This window comes from Rhinoderma darwinii, chromosome 5 (genome assembly GCF_050947455.1).
Source record: "Rhinoderma darwinii isolate aRhiDar2 chromosome 5, aRhiDar2.hap1, whole genome shotgun sequence".
Lineage (NCBI taxonomy): Eukaryota > Metazoa > Chordata > Amphibia > Anura > Rhinodermatidae > Rhinoderma > Rhinoderma darwinii.
The window spans coordinates 259,916,728-259,930,416 of record NC_134691.1 but is presented as its reverse complement, the minus strand read 5'-3'; the positions used below and the strand labels follow the sequence as shown (position 1 = coordinate 259,930,416).

Below are 13,689 nucleotides of genomic sequence, written 5' to 3'. Positions count from 1 at the left end.
GCTGGCTTTTGCTATGTGACTGTATTTTTCTCTATGATGATTGTTATTGCCAACTAGTGTGGTTGGTCAGTATGTTATGTATGCTATGTATGTTTTTGTGAGCAATTTTGCACTTTTGTACATTTGTATTTTGAGAAAAAGTTAATAAAGAAAACCTTTTAAAAAAAAAAAAACATGTCGTGATGGTTTTCAGATAGGAAACAGTAAAAATGTCCAAAGTATAAATGATCATGTAAAAAAGTTTGTATATTTAGTCCAAATCGCTTACCTGTCACTTTCCCTATCTTACTGCCATGTATAACTGCAGCGACACTTGACCAATATGATGCTTAGACAGAGATGATTTCTGCACTCGTGCCACCCCTGCATGACTGCCTTCCCCTTATGCTACAACTAAATTTATAGGGGAGTAGATGCTCACACCTAGGCCAAATTAAGCTCGATCAGCTGTTAATCAAATAAACTAGACACATGAGGTGAAAAGCTATACAGAGATAAACAAACAAACTAGCTGGTCTGGATGATCATAAAAGTTAATGACGATCAAACAGTTTGTCAAAAGTTACACAGATAAGGGCCTGTTCACATCACCGTTCGCTTCTTGTTCCGGGGTTCCATCGGAGGTTTCCGTCAGGTAAACCTCGCAACGGAAAGTGAAAGTGAAACCACAGCTTCCGTTTCAGTCACCATTGATATCAATGGTGATGGAAACATCGCTAATGGTTTCCGTTCGTCACCATTCCGGCAGGTTTCCGGTTTTCCGATGGAATCAATAGCGGAGTCGATTGCGCTATTGATTCCGTCAGAAAACCGCAAACCTGACGCAATTGTGACGAACGGAAACAATTAGCGATGTTTCCATCACCATTGATATCAATGGTGACTGAAACGGAAGCTGTGGTTTCACTTTCACTTTCCGTTGCGGGGTTCACCCGACGGAAACCTCCGTCGGAACCCCGGAACGGAAAGCGAACGGTGATGTGAACAGGCCCTAATAGAGTTATATACCATAAAATAATGTGTATGTATATATATATATATATATGTATACACAGTGAAGGAAATAAGTATTTGATCCCTTGCTGATTTTGTAAGTTTGCCCACTGTCAAAGACATGAACAGTCTAGAATTTTTAGGCTAGATTAATTTTACCAGTGAGAGAGAGATTATATAAAAAAAAACCTAGAAAATCACATAGTCAAAATACATATATTTATTTGCATTGTGCACAGAGAAATAAGTATTTGATCCCTTTGGCAAACAAGACTTAATACTTGGTGACAAAACCCTTGTTGGCAAGCACAGCAGTCAGACGTTTTTTTTTAGTTGATGATGAGGTTTGCACACATGTTAGATGGAATTTTGGCCCACTCCTCTTTGCAGATCATCTGTAATTATTAAGATTTCGAGGCTGTCGCTTGGCAACTCGGATCTTCAGCTCCCTCCATAAGTTTTCGATGGGATTAAGGTCTGGAGACTGGCTAGGCCACTCCATGACCTTAATGTGCTTCTTTTTGAGCCACTCCTTTGTTGCCTTGGCTGTATGTTTCGGGTCATTGTCATGCTGGAAGACCCAGCCACGAGCCATTTTTAATGTCCTGGTGGAGGGAAGGAGGTTGTCACTCAGGATTTGACGGTACATGGCTCCATCCATTCTCCTATTGATGCGTTGAAATAGTCCTGTGCCCTTAGCAGAGAAACACCCCCAAAACATAATGTTTCCACCTCCATGCTTGACAGTGGGGACGGTGTTCTTTGGGTCATAGGCAGCATTTCTCTTCCTCCAAACACGGCGAGTTGAGTTAATGCCAAAGAGCTCAATTTTAGTCTCATCTGACCACAGCACCTTCTCCCAATCACTCTCAGAATCATCCAGATGTTCATTTGCAAACTTCAGACGGGCCTGTACATGTGCCTTCTTGAGCAGGGGGACCTTGCGGGCACTGCAGGATTTTAATCCATTACGGAGTAATGTGTTACCAATGGTTTTCTTGGTGACTGTGGTCCCAGCTGCCTTGAGATCATTAACAAGTTACCCCCGTGTAGTTTTCGGCTGAGCTCTCAGCTTCCTAAGGATCAAGGATACCCCACGAGGTGAGATTTTGCATGGAGCCCCAGATCGATGTCGATTGACAGTCATTTTTTATGTCTTCCATTTTCTTGCTATTGCACCAACAGTTGTCTCCTTGTCACCCAGCGTCTTACTTATGGCTTTGTAGCCCATTCCAGCCTTGTGCAGGTCTATGATCTTGTCCCTGACATCCTTAGAAAGCTCTTTGGTCTTGCCCATGTTGTAGGGGTTAGAGTCAGACTGATTAATTGAGTCTGTGGACAGGAGTCTTTTATACAGGTGACCATTTAAGACAGCTGTCTTTAATGCAGGCACCAAGTTGATTTGGAGCGTGTAACTGGTCTGGAGGAGGCTGAACTCTTAATGGTTGGTAGGGGATCAAATACTTACTTCTCTGTGCACAATGCAAGTAAATATATAGAATTTTGACTATGTGATTTTCTGTTTTTTTTTTTAAATATAATCTATCTCTCACTGGTAAAATTAACCTAGCCTAAAAATTCTAGACTGTTCATTACTTTGACAGTGGGCAAACTTACAAAATCAGCAAGGGATCAAATACTTATTTCCTTCACTGTATATATATATATATATATATATATATATATATATATATATATATATATATATATATAGGACAGGGAATAAACACAGGAATGAAGAATTAGTTTGAGCTGGGAAGGAAATATTTAGCTAAACTTTAGTGAAACATATTCAGAAGTTCCTATGGGCAGATGAAACATAATTGGAGGATGAATTTGGTCTTGAAAGTTGATAAATCAATGAATATTGTGATTGGTTGGGGACACTAAATACAACAAATATGATGTGGAAGAACACGTGATTTGGGGTTGAACCATGAAACATAAGTCTTCCCTAAGTTATTGTTATAGAGAAAGGGTGAAATAAATCGTGATAGTGTCTGTTATGTACATTCAGAATATAGCCAGGAACACCTTCCAACATATACGCAGGCGGGCCCAAATCTTCAAAAGAAGAGTGTTATTTTAGCATACCATTGCCCATTAGTAAAAATAAATAAATCTCACTCTATTAAAAAACATAGTTGACTAGATTGGAGTCAATGGCAGATGTATGCAACAGTTTAGGCATTCAGCTGTATATCTTTGGTGCATTCTTTCCGTGGCATTCTACAAACATGCAGCAGGGTGGGAAGGGAATGCTTGAAAGATTAGCATAAAGTTGTGCTTCTTAAGTGGCACATAGACTAAGGAGATTGAATCAGAGATAATATATTAAAATAAGTTGGGTTACAGAAGACACATAAATAGCAATGTCAGGCTGGAGGGCAAACATGAGGCTATAAATTGTAGTAGCTTTTATGCCACTGTTTTATTTCTGCTGCTCAGATTAAAGAACCAATGCGTTTTTTTCCCACCCCCCCATCTGAAAATGTGGTAAGGTGCAAGGTATTCAGGTGTATTAACTTACCTGGGGCTGTATTTCACGGGTAGTCCCACCGTTTCTGGTAGCCGTGGAGTCATGTGATCTCCACTCTGACTCCCTGAATCCTACAGCGTCTGCTTTAGGGACCGGAAGTCAGTCTCCCAATTCAGTCTGTGAGACTCAGGTTGAGGCTCTCATAGATTTGCATTGAAAGACTGACTTCCGGTCCCTAAAGCAGACATTATAGGATTCAGGGAGTCAGAATGAAGATCACGCATCAGCGGTGGCCTGGAACAGTACGGCCGCATGTATAATATAGCACCAGGTAAGCCAATACACCTGACTACTGTGCACCTCACAGCAATGTCAAATGGGGGACGGGACGGGACGGTTCGGTGGGAAAAAAAGCTTCTTTCATTTTGTGAATTGGTTAAAAGGTTTAACTCAATTCTTGCAATCTCTGCTTTTCAACAAAAAAAACGTCTTTGTATATATATATATATATATATATATATATATATATACATATATATATATATATATATATATATATATATATATGTATAAAAATGTAGAAGCAGATGAAATCTAGTTGAATCATTCAATATGAAAAACGAGTCCTTGAAGACGCCATACCTATTGTATGTCAGCTCACATTCAGAATTCTATTAATGCTTGGAGCTGACAACAAACATTTTTCTGTGATTACGAAGGGCATTAAATTCTCAGTCTGGCATCTTTTTTATTGTACAGACTACTTTATAACTATAGACTACAGAGCTAAATTCTATTAACTTCATAGCGCTATTATACGCCACCATGTATTATCCTTGGAAGCATTACAGGGAATATTGACATTACCTAAATCAGTAAATGATTTAAGCAACCTTTAAAAACACTTTAAGGGCATGTTCACACGGCTTATTTTCGGCCGTTTTTCGGGACGTAAACGGACGAAAAACGGGCAAAAAAATCGGAAGCAGCATTCTGTTCCGATGGGGCGTTTTTTTACGCGCTGTTTTGAAAAATGGACATGTAAAAAAACGTCTGCAAAAAAAAAGTGCATGTCACATCTTGAGCCGTTTTGGGAGCAGATTTTTTTCACTGACTCTATAGAGAAACAGCTACAAAAACAGCCGTAAAAAATGCCTTGAAAAACGCGAATTTGAATAAAAAAAACAACTGAAAATCAGGAGCTGTTTTCCCTTGAAAACAGCTCCGTATTTTCAGACGCTTTTTTGCTAAGCGTGTCAACATACCCTCACAGTGATCTACACCACTTCTCAAACTGTGATGCGCCTATCAATTGCTGGTGAGGCACACCTAAGGATGCAGTTTTTACAGAGGTGATAATATGCTACACAGGCCTTTCTCTGGCTGCAACAATTTCTGGTTTAACAACAAAATTGACCCACTTTGTGCTTATTTTAAGGGTAAGGCCACATGGAGCGGCACTGACATGGCCGTGATGTGGCCAACAACTGCGCCAGCACCATGTTCGCCGAGTCTTTCAAATAGCCTGTTAATGGCCGTGTGTTGTTGCGAGTAAATTGGCCCTTTACCTGCAGAGTTATAAAGGGTGTATTAATTAATGGCAAATCACAAAAAAATTCAGATTTTTATTTTTTTAAAATTTTGGCATGTAGCAGCAATAGCTCAGCTTAGGCATTACCATGTTCTGACTGGTGAGAAACCCTGGTCTACATTTAACTGAGCGACTGATTTTTAAGAAGCTAAAAGAGATTGAATATTTTCCAATATGGTCAGCACACACATTTTGTTAACTTGATGTAACACTGTTTGTAAGACTGTGCCCATATATTGTTGACCTCACTGGTCATAATTAAAAGCAATATGTCTGAATTGTAAAATTTAGCTACCATAAGTTTCATGTGAACCAACTTACATTTTAATTCTATCTTGATAAAGTCGGTGTTTCCTCTATTTTCCACAAAAACTCCATCCGGGGCAGAAGTTTTGAAGTAGAAAGAGATGTCAGCACTGGTCTCTCCTTGGAATGTAGAGAAGTGGAGAAAGGAGTTGGGTGCAATAAAGGAGACTGCATTCCAATAATTTTCTGAAAATTTAAGCAAACAAAAAATAAGTCACATATTACAGGGGTTATCCCATGAATCATTTTCATACCAATAGTCCAAAAAGGTGGTTAAAAGCTGTTTTAAAGCAACCTCCAGTGTTTCTTGCATATAAAAATACCTTTCTCATCTTTTTTTGCTTTGTGCTGCAGTTTCCTTCCCCCTCTGCAATACATTCCCTTCTTACTTTCCCTGCAGATAGGTATCATGGGATCCAGAGTAGTGAAGATATGTACTGTGTGACATCCACAGTATATACTCCCTTACAAACCAATAAAAATATAATGAAATAAAACAATAAGGCTAAGTGAGAATATGCTGGGTTCATATCTGCTGTAATGATGCAGAGCTTTACAATCCTAACAAGCTGACAAAAAGGAATCTCCTCAGCTTTATATTCTATGGCAGGCTCTGCTCCTTCCCTGACAAGCAGGGCAGAAAGCTATCTCTGTTGGTTGCTCTGCAGTGAACAGAGAATTAGGGCAAAGCCACACGTGGCGGAATTGCTCTTGAATTCCGCTGCGGACACTCCGCAGCGTTAATCCGCAGCGGAGCCGTTTCTCCATTGACTTCTACTTCTATTTAGTAGGGTTCGTTTAGACGATGCGGAAAATTCCGCTGCGGAGCATAGGCTGCGGTGCGGAATTTGGTGTCCGCAGCATGCAATGGATGTTGCGGAGTTGTGGCGGACTGGTTGCGGACTCATGGCGGAATTTCTCCATTGACTTCAATGGAGATTCTAATTTCCGCAATGAAGTCCGCAGCTCTCATGCACATGTTATGTGTGCTGCGGATGCGTCTTGCTTTTTTGACATGACATTTCTTCATTCTGGCTGGACCTATGTATTTCTAGGTCTACAGCCAGACTGAGGAAGTCAATGGGGCTCCCGTAATTACGGGAGCGTTGCTAGGAGACGTCAGTAAATAGTCACTGTCCAGGGTGCTGAAAGAGTTAAGCGATCGGCAGTAACTGTTTCTGCACCCTGGACAGTGACTACCGATCACAATATACAGCAACCTGTAAAAAAAATAGAAGTTCATACTTACCGAGAACTCCCTGCTTCTGTCTCCAGTCCGGCTTCCCAGGATGACGTTTCAGTCTAAGTGACGGCTGCAGCCAATCACAGGCTGCAGCGGTCACATGGACTGCCGCGTCATCCAGGGAGGTCGGGCTGGATGCCGAAAGAGGGACGCGTCACCAAGACAACGGCCGGTAAGTATGAAATTCTTTTACTTTCACTAGGGAAAGTGCTGTCCCTTCTCTCTATCCTGCACTGATAGAGAGAAGGGAAGCACTTTTACCGCAGTCCGCAGCAGCTAGTCCGCATCAATTTACTGCACATTTTGGGCAGATCCGCCGCAGATTCTGTGCGGCATTGATGCGGACAGTTGCGGAGGAAATCCGCCACGTGTGGGCATGCCCTTACTATGCAAGGAGCTGGATCTTGGAAGAATGACTGAGCATGCATGTCCACCAGCACTCAGCTCATTAGGTGGACTTTGCTAAACACTTTGAACACAAGGTTGCACCATACTATGTAAATGAATATTATAACCCTTCAGTGGATTATATTTTTAACAGCATTTTAATGGCATACATTGTCATTTTTTTTAATAATCTATACAATGAATATAATATTTAATGGTGGGACAACTCCTTTAACCAAAGGAAATTTGACAGCAACACATGCATAGACATTAAATTTACCAACCTATTTATATTTTATTTCTGGTGACTGGTTATTACCAGATCGGCCTATTATAACGCTGGTTTGACAAATAGATACTTTATATACTTTGTGTTCAATAGTTAGGCCTTTGTACACATTAGTGTTTTCATATCTGTTTAAATATGTTAATATACAAAACAATTTTGATATATAGACTGTATATCTCTATTAAATCCATTACATTGGAAGACTTCTTTATGCATGTTGTAGCAACAGGAGAGAAAAACAAATCAGATTAGAGACTGCATAGATTATATTTCAAATTTGGTTTGCTTATTTGAAAAATTTAAGGAATTATATTTTAAGCCTAGGCTGAGACTGAACTTACAAAACTTTTCATTGACAATTTAAATTTTATACTACAGGATCAAGGAATCAGTTTGCAAAACACTCAGATGTAGACGTGTCAGTAAAATAAATGAGTTCAGAACACTGCGATGTGGTCTTTGCTATAACTCTTTCTTTGCTCAGATCCATAATCTAAATGTAGAACCTTGGACTATGTTTAGCACATATGATGCGCGCAAATAATCTTTTATTTCATTGCAAACTAGCAGTTCTCATCTGTCCGCCTAAAATGCAGGAGCGAGAAGAATAAAAGCAGAGCTCATTTTTATGTCATTTGTGTTTTATGTTGTCCTAGCTTGGAAGAAAATATCAATTTGATGCAGAAGCTTTAAATCACTAAACTTTATCATAAAGTCGACCAGAGATGGATGTTGTGACTTGTTCTTGTTCAGTTTAATCATAGTTTGAAACCTGTTTTTAAAAGCTCTTGTTTGTTTTTCAAACAGGGAAAAAAAGACTGTAAAAAGAGCCTGCGAAGATCATAGCCAAGGCTACCATATGACGAAAATGGCCCATATTATCTCACAAATACCGACAATGGATAACATATAAAGTGCCCCTTCTTCGAAAATAATAAAACAATCAATGTGCTGTAGGTTTATGGTATGACTATATCAGTTTAATGATACAATGGAACTCAGATTTTCAATTCAACTCTTGGTTGTAGGGTGCACCCTAAAATCTTTAAAACTGATAAACTCTACATTTGAAGCCTTTTAGCTGACATTAAAAAATGATGTTGTGGAGTACAGTGAACTCTTGGGTGAACCTACACTTTAAAGTAGCTTTATTAGATCTCCTAAGCGAATCGGAGAAGATGTTGATCTCAGGGTGTGTATAATTTCCTATCCTTTGATTTTGTTTTTTTCATGTGAATGCTGCAAGGACTCAAATAGAAAGTTTGTGAGTCCTACTTTCCTCCACCCTCACAGTGTAATTGACTCCTTTTCCTGAATGCATTTGAATACAGGGAGAGCAGTTAATCACTCTGTCAGGGTAGAAAGCAGGACCTTGTCTATGAGTTTATATATTTCTGCGCTCAGCATCTCAATTATCTATCTGTCTGTCTGTCTGCCTATAGTATATAGACTAAAGTATTGGAACAGATACAGATGTAAGGTGAAACGCGTAGGAGGTGGAGTTGCTCACTGCACTCAAAAATTTATTTAGGTAGATTAGGTATCTGGCTTTGAGATAGCCAATCAGATCGGAATGCAGACCTGATAATAGATAGGACTTAGTTCATTCACAGCAGTACCACAGGACTAAGCATGCCAGACAGGAATGCTGTCCACAAAGCCCAGTAAAAAATACCACAACCATCTCGATATCTATATGTTTGTATGTCAGTAATCTTTTCATTACAGAATATGTGATGTTCCATATTTTATTCAAGCTTAATAAAAGCTAAGTTTTATAATTAATACTTCTATATTTTACTATAATTGAAACTGGAAGTAACGGGAACCAGCCCGTCAGTTGATATCTGGGAACATTTTACAGATACAGATGTTGTATGAGAGATCCTGGCTCACAATCTTCGTTCTAGTTCATCCCCAAGGTGTTTGATGGGGTTGAGGTCAGCGCTCTGTCCACGCCAGTCAAGTTCTTCCATACCAAACTCACCCAACCATGTCTTTATGGACCTTGCTTTGTGCACTGGGGCACAGTCATGCTGGAACAGAAAAGGGCATTCTCTAAACTGTTCCCATAAAGTTGAAAGCATACAATTGTCCAAAATGTCTTTGTATGCTGAAGCTTTAAGATTTCCCTTCAATGGAACTAAGGGGCCTTGGCCAACCCCTGAAAAACAACCCCATAGCATTATCCCTCCTTCACCAAACTTTACAGTTGGCACAATGCAGTCAGGCAGGTAATAATCTCCTGGGATTCAATAAACCCGGACTTATCCATCAGACTGTCAGATAGGGAAGCGTAATTCATCAGTCCGCCTAACACATTTCCACTGCTCCGTATTCTGGTAGCGGCATGCTTTACACCACTTCATCTGACGCTTGGAATTGTACTCGGTGATATAAGGCTTGCAAGCTCCCAGCACACAGTTTTTGTACTAACGTTAATGCCAGAGGAGGTTTGAAACTCTGTAGTTATTCAGTCAGCAGAGCGTTAGTGACTTTTATGCACTATGCACCTCAGCAAATTAGTGTCTGTGTTGCTGTGTTTCCTAAATGCTTCCACTTTGCAGTAACGCCATTCACAGTTGAAGACTGCATGGCTAGGTGCTCGATGTTATACACCTGTGGAAATGGTACTGAATTAAAAATCTGAATTTAATGATTAAGGGATGTGTCCCAATACTTTTGTCCATACAGTGTATCTCATATACATATCTGCTATCTGTCTGTTATCGATCTCATATCTATCTGTTATCTATCTCATATCTATCTCCTATCTACAGATGTACCCAAACTTAAATTAACTCTGATAACTTGCTGCAGCATGATATCAAACAAAAGCCATTGAAAAGTCGTGTATTTAATGTGTTAAAAATCAAGATAAGGATGGCTACATCTGGATCTTTTATCTATCTCGTATCTATCTTGTATTTATCTTGTATCTATTTCTTATCTTTCTCTTATCTATGTTTTATCTGTATCATATCTGTATCATATCTGCCTTATATCTATCTGTTTTAGAAGATGTTGGCAGATGATTACAAAGTTGACAATAAAAAAAGAATTTCAAACCACATAGCAATAAAATTATGTTTAAAAGAGTGTCCAGAGATGACAGCCTACATTCATCTAAAGAAGAGTTAAGAGCGTAAAGTACAGCTGGTGTGTAACATAGCTGGACTACAATGTTCTGGTTACCTGGCTGCTTATATTGCTATGATAGAAAAAACATTCAAGGTCAGAGTGGGAACTTTGGAATGTATGAATGTTAATCAAGATAAGCTAGAAGAAGTGAAGCTTCAAAACTGATGGCATTAGCATCTTCGGCATCAATGTGCTAAGATGATTCAGACTAGGTCACATTCAATCAGGAAACAAAACCTTCAACAATTCAGTTCATGACTAGCAGAAGATACACAATGACTGTCATAGACAGTAAAACCATTAGCAAGATTGTCATTGAGTAAAATGTGACTGACTGATATCTATTTAATCTTATGTACAGTCATTCAATATCACAGTCATACAGATTTATACAACAATTGATGTAAGTGAAGAAGAAATTAAATAGTGTTATGATCAAGCCCAAGATGAAATTAACAAGACTTGGAAATACGATATCCTGCTGGTGATTGGCGACTAGAATAAAACAAACAGACAGAATTTTCCTTCTTGCTTAAAGGTCGGCCACAGCTTCTTTAATTAAACATCTATTAAAATGGCAATATTGCAATCTAGAAAAGGAACCCACCACTTGGAGGCCCAATCCATTGTCTCCCTCATACCTCCACTGCCATCAGTAACTTTTTAGAGGAAAGACGCAAACCAAAACCTTTAAAAACTGCAGTCACTATCTCTTCTTAACTTTTATTGTTTTTCTTAAATATATAATGCAAAAGGCAACACAGATGTAGTAACAATAAAAAGATGGTGCTAAGGCAGTCTTAACTTATCTCAAGCAAGTCCAGAAAGCAAAGAGCCTATATTCAGGGCCGCCATCAGGGGGGTATTAGGGGTACTTCTGTAAGGGGCCCGGCCAAACCTAATTGAAAGGGGGGACCGGCAACTGCCAAGACTTGCCTTTGGTAGAAAAAAACAGGCCCCTGCAATGGGGCCTGTTCTTTTCACCAAAAGAATGTCGTGAGCTGCGGGCCCCCCCTCTCGTCATGGGGGCCGTCAAACACAGCCCGCTTGCGCGCGCTCTCGCGCCGGCCCGCTAGCGCCCGCCAAGCGCGCCCGCTCGCGCACACCCACGCGCCAGCCCGCTCGAACGAGATGCACCGACGGGCACACAAGGGCAGCGGCGCACAAACAACTTACCTGGGCCTCCTCCTCCTTTAGAGCGTACCTGCGTAAGGAGGGGGAGGAGTCCAGTTGTAGCGCGGCGGCAGGCGTTCTACGATCCCCGCCATTTTCTGGAGCCTGGCTGGAGGTGACGGACTGGACATCTGGACCGAAGACATCGCCTGACAACGAGGACTGGAGTGGGAGCCAGCAGCTCTTCTGACACAGTGAGTAAAGTGTCTCAAAGTGCTGATTATGTATGGCCACACAGAGTATGGCCACACAGAGTATTTTGCAGGCAGAAAAAATCTGCCTCAAAATTCCTTAAAGAATTTTGAGGCAGATTTTGACCTGCCCACACTATCTTGCCGCGTTTTTTGCTGCGTTTTTTGCCCGCGGCGATTGAGGGAGGTCAGAGGCGGAACCGCGGCAAGAAAGGACATGCTGCTTTTTATTTTTTCCGTGACTGGCTCCCATTGATTTCAGATTAAATCAATGGGAGGCGGTTTTGGAAGTTTTTTGGTGCTGATTCTGACACAGTGTCCGAGTCAATATCAAGGCCCAAAAACTCTGTGAACTGGGCCTTATTGTTAGGGTAGGAACACACTAGGCATGAACGCTGTGGATTTTATGCAACACATTTTATTGCGGAAAATCCGCAGCGTATAACAGTCGCAGAAGAGTGGATGAGATTTGAACAAATCTCATCCACAAGCTGCAAAAAAAATTTTTAAGCCGCAGCATGTCAATTTATGCTGCAGAATCAGGATAGGTCATCAATAGTTTATGGGTCGGTCCGAGCGCTGCTTCCTCTTCATTTCTACTTGCTCACTGTGAATCGTCGACACGGATGTAGCTGCGATTCACAGTATTGCAGCCTTCTCACAATGAAGTGAATGTGAGAAGGCTGCAATACTCTGAATTGCGCTACATCTGTGTCGACGATTCACAGACAGCAAGTAGAAATGAAGGGGTAGCATGATCTAGTGCTGGACGGAGTACCGTTAACAGGTGGTGCCACGGTAGGGGCGCCCAGACAATTTAGCTGTATGGGGCCCTGAAATTCCTGATGGCGGCCCTGCCTATATTAACACCCCCGGATTATTCCCCCGCTCACTGACCCTCTGCAGTCAGAAACACCCTGCTTATCTAGCAAGGCACCAATCATACTCTGTTGAAATTTTATGCATCCATTTTCTATGGACCAGCAAAAAGAAAAAAACAAAACAACAACCACCCCCAGACTCACAGCCGCCACTCCCAGGTAGTGCCACACAGCCCTCCCTCCCAGGTAGTGCCACACAGCCCCCCTACTAGGTAGTGCCGCACAGCCCCCTCCCTGTAGGTAGCACCTTTGGGGCTCCCTCTAGGAGTGGAATCCCTAACCAGAGCATTGCAGACGCTATGGCCGGGGATTCCACTTCAGGGGGGAACAGAATATGGACAGTGATGTCAGGGCCAACCGCAGAGCCATAGTCCTAGGCAGAGCGCTACTAGCACTCTGCCTGGGATTCCTGCTCTGCTCCTGACATCACTGTCCATATATGGATAGTGAGGTCCGAAGCAGGGCTGAAGTCCCGGGCAGAGTGCTAGTAAAGGCTATGCTCCGGTACTCCAGCTCTGGGAAAGCCCCAGACATCACTGTCCATAGCGCTCTTCCTGGGACTCCTTCTCTCCTCCTTGCATCACTGTCCACCGTCACTACCGCTGTAACAGCCATAGCAGATGCTAGCGGGGCCACTGGGCATGTGTTGTCCCATGATAGCTGGTGGCATGGGTCCCCTCATGCCGCAGTCCCCGTAGCATCTGCTATGCCTGCTACAGCGGTAGTTACGCTGCCTCCTAGACCAGGACTCCCTCTAGAAGCAGAACCCCATCAGCAACACTCTGGCCGGGGATTTCACTCCTGGAGGAGCCATGATGGCAGCGTCAGCACCCTGACGCTGGCCCTGAAATAAACATTAATCGCCAATCCTAAGAATAAGCCATCAGTGTGAAAATCCAGAAGAAACCCATTAAGCCAAAATGATGCTTTATAAAACAATAGAATTATTTTTAAATCAAACAGTTAATTAATAAAGAAATATATTTATAGGTTTATATATTTGATGGTGCGTCAA

The 13,689-nt window shown here is 41.4% G+C and overlaps 1 protein-coding gene across 1 annotated transcript in view; it reads right to left on the bottom strand.

Annotated features, from left to right (window-relative positions):
• CNTNAP2 (contactin associated protein 2) overlaps positions 1 to 13,689 on the bottom strand; it is a 1,694,842-nt gene that overhangs the window by 167,562 nt on the left and 1,513,591 nt on the right. The window contains exon 16 of the mRNA XM_075827067.1: positions 5,385 to 5,555. Within this exon, the coding sequence (XP_075683182.1) occupies positions 5,385 to 5,555 (171 nt within the window). The remainder of the gene's footprint in view (positions 1 to 5,384; positions 5,556 to 13,689) is intronic.